We start from the raw sequence: 824 nt of genomic DNA on the forward strand, positions 1-824 counted from the left end.
AAAAAAAAGAAAATGCCAACTTTGACTAAAATAAATAAATAAGTAAATATATATACTAATTAATGTATTTATAAGTAAATTACTAAAAGTAATACTGTTAAATGCCACTAATTTAATTCAAGTTTCTTTTTTTTTTTAAAGATTTATTTATTATGTATGTAGTATTCTGCCTACATATATCCTATAGGCCAGTAGAGGACACCAGATCTCATTACAGATGGTTGTGAGCCACCATGTGGTTGCTGGGAATTGAACTCAGGACCTCTGGAAGAACAGTCAGTGCTCTCAACCCCTGAGCCACCCCTCCAGCCCATAATTCAAGTTTCCTTATTGTTTTTAAAGATACAACACAGGATAGAACGTTTTCAATCAGTTACTAATACCTTCTGGTTCTCTTCCACTTCCGTTCTAAGTTGTGAGCTCACAGCAGTTTTTGTTATTGCTCTAAGAAACAAAAATATAATCAGTGTTTAGCTCAGCATTCCATATAAAGGCTTTTAATTTCCCTGTTCTTAAATATGAAACATGTGGTTCAATAAGCTAAAAGGTAAGAACTAAATAAACGTGACAGCTCTACAGTTTAGCAAGTGAATTTCACAGACGTACAAATTCCCATTGCTGCAAGACAAAAGAACAAAGGAAAGCTGCATAGTGGCAGTACGTGACAGCAAGTCCAGGTGTTTCCAAGGTCTCCCTTGACTGTGTGGCCCTACTCCTTATGTGACATAAACTGCGCACAGATAAATAGACAGCATTAAATTCACTGCACTGAAGCAGACTGTCTGTCCTATTAAATCCTTCTGGTGGAGGTTGGACACTGCACA

At 36.3% G+C, this 824-nt stretch overlaps 1 protein-coding gene across 1 annotated transcript in view; it reads right to left on the bottom strand.

Annotated features, from left to right (window-relative positions):
* Uggt1 (UDP-glucose glycoprotein glucosyltransferase 1) overlaps positions 1-824 on the bottom strand; it is a 119,339-nt gene that overhangs the window by 81,811 nt on the left and 36,704 nt on the right. Inside the window, exon 11 of the mRNA XM_013351007.1 lies at positions 384-444. Within this exon, the coding sequence (XP_013206461.1) occupies positions 384-444 (61 nt within the window). The remainder of the gene's footprint in view (positions 1-383; positions 445-824) is intronic.

This window comes from Microtus ochrogaster, linkage group LG2 (assembly GCF_000317375.1).
Source record: "Microtus ochrogaster isolate Prairie Vole_2 linkage group LG2, MicOch1.0, whole genome shotgun sequence".
Classification (NCBI taxonomy): Eukaryota; Metazoa; Chordata; class Mammalia; order Rodentia; family Cricetidae; genus Microtus; species Microtus ochrogaster.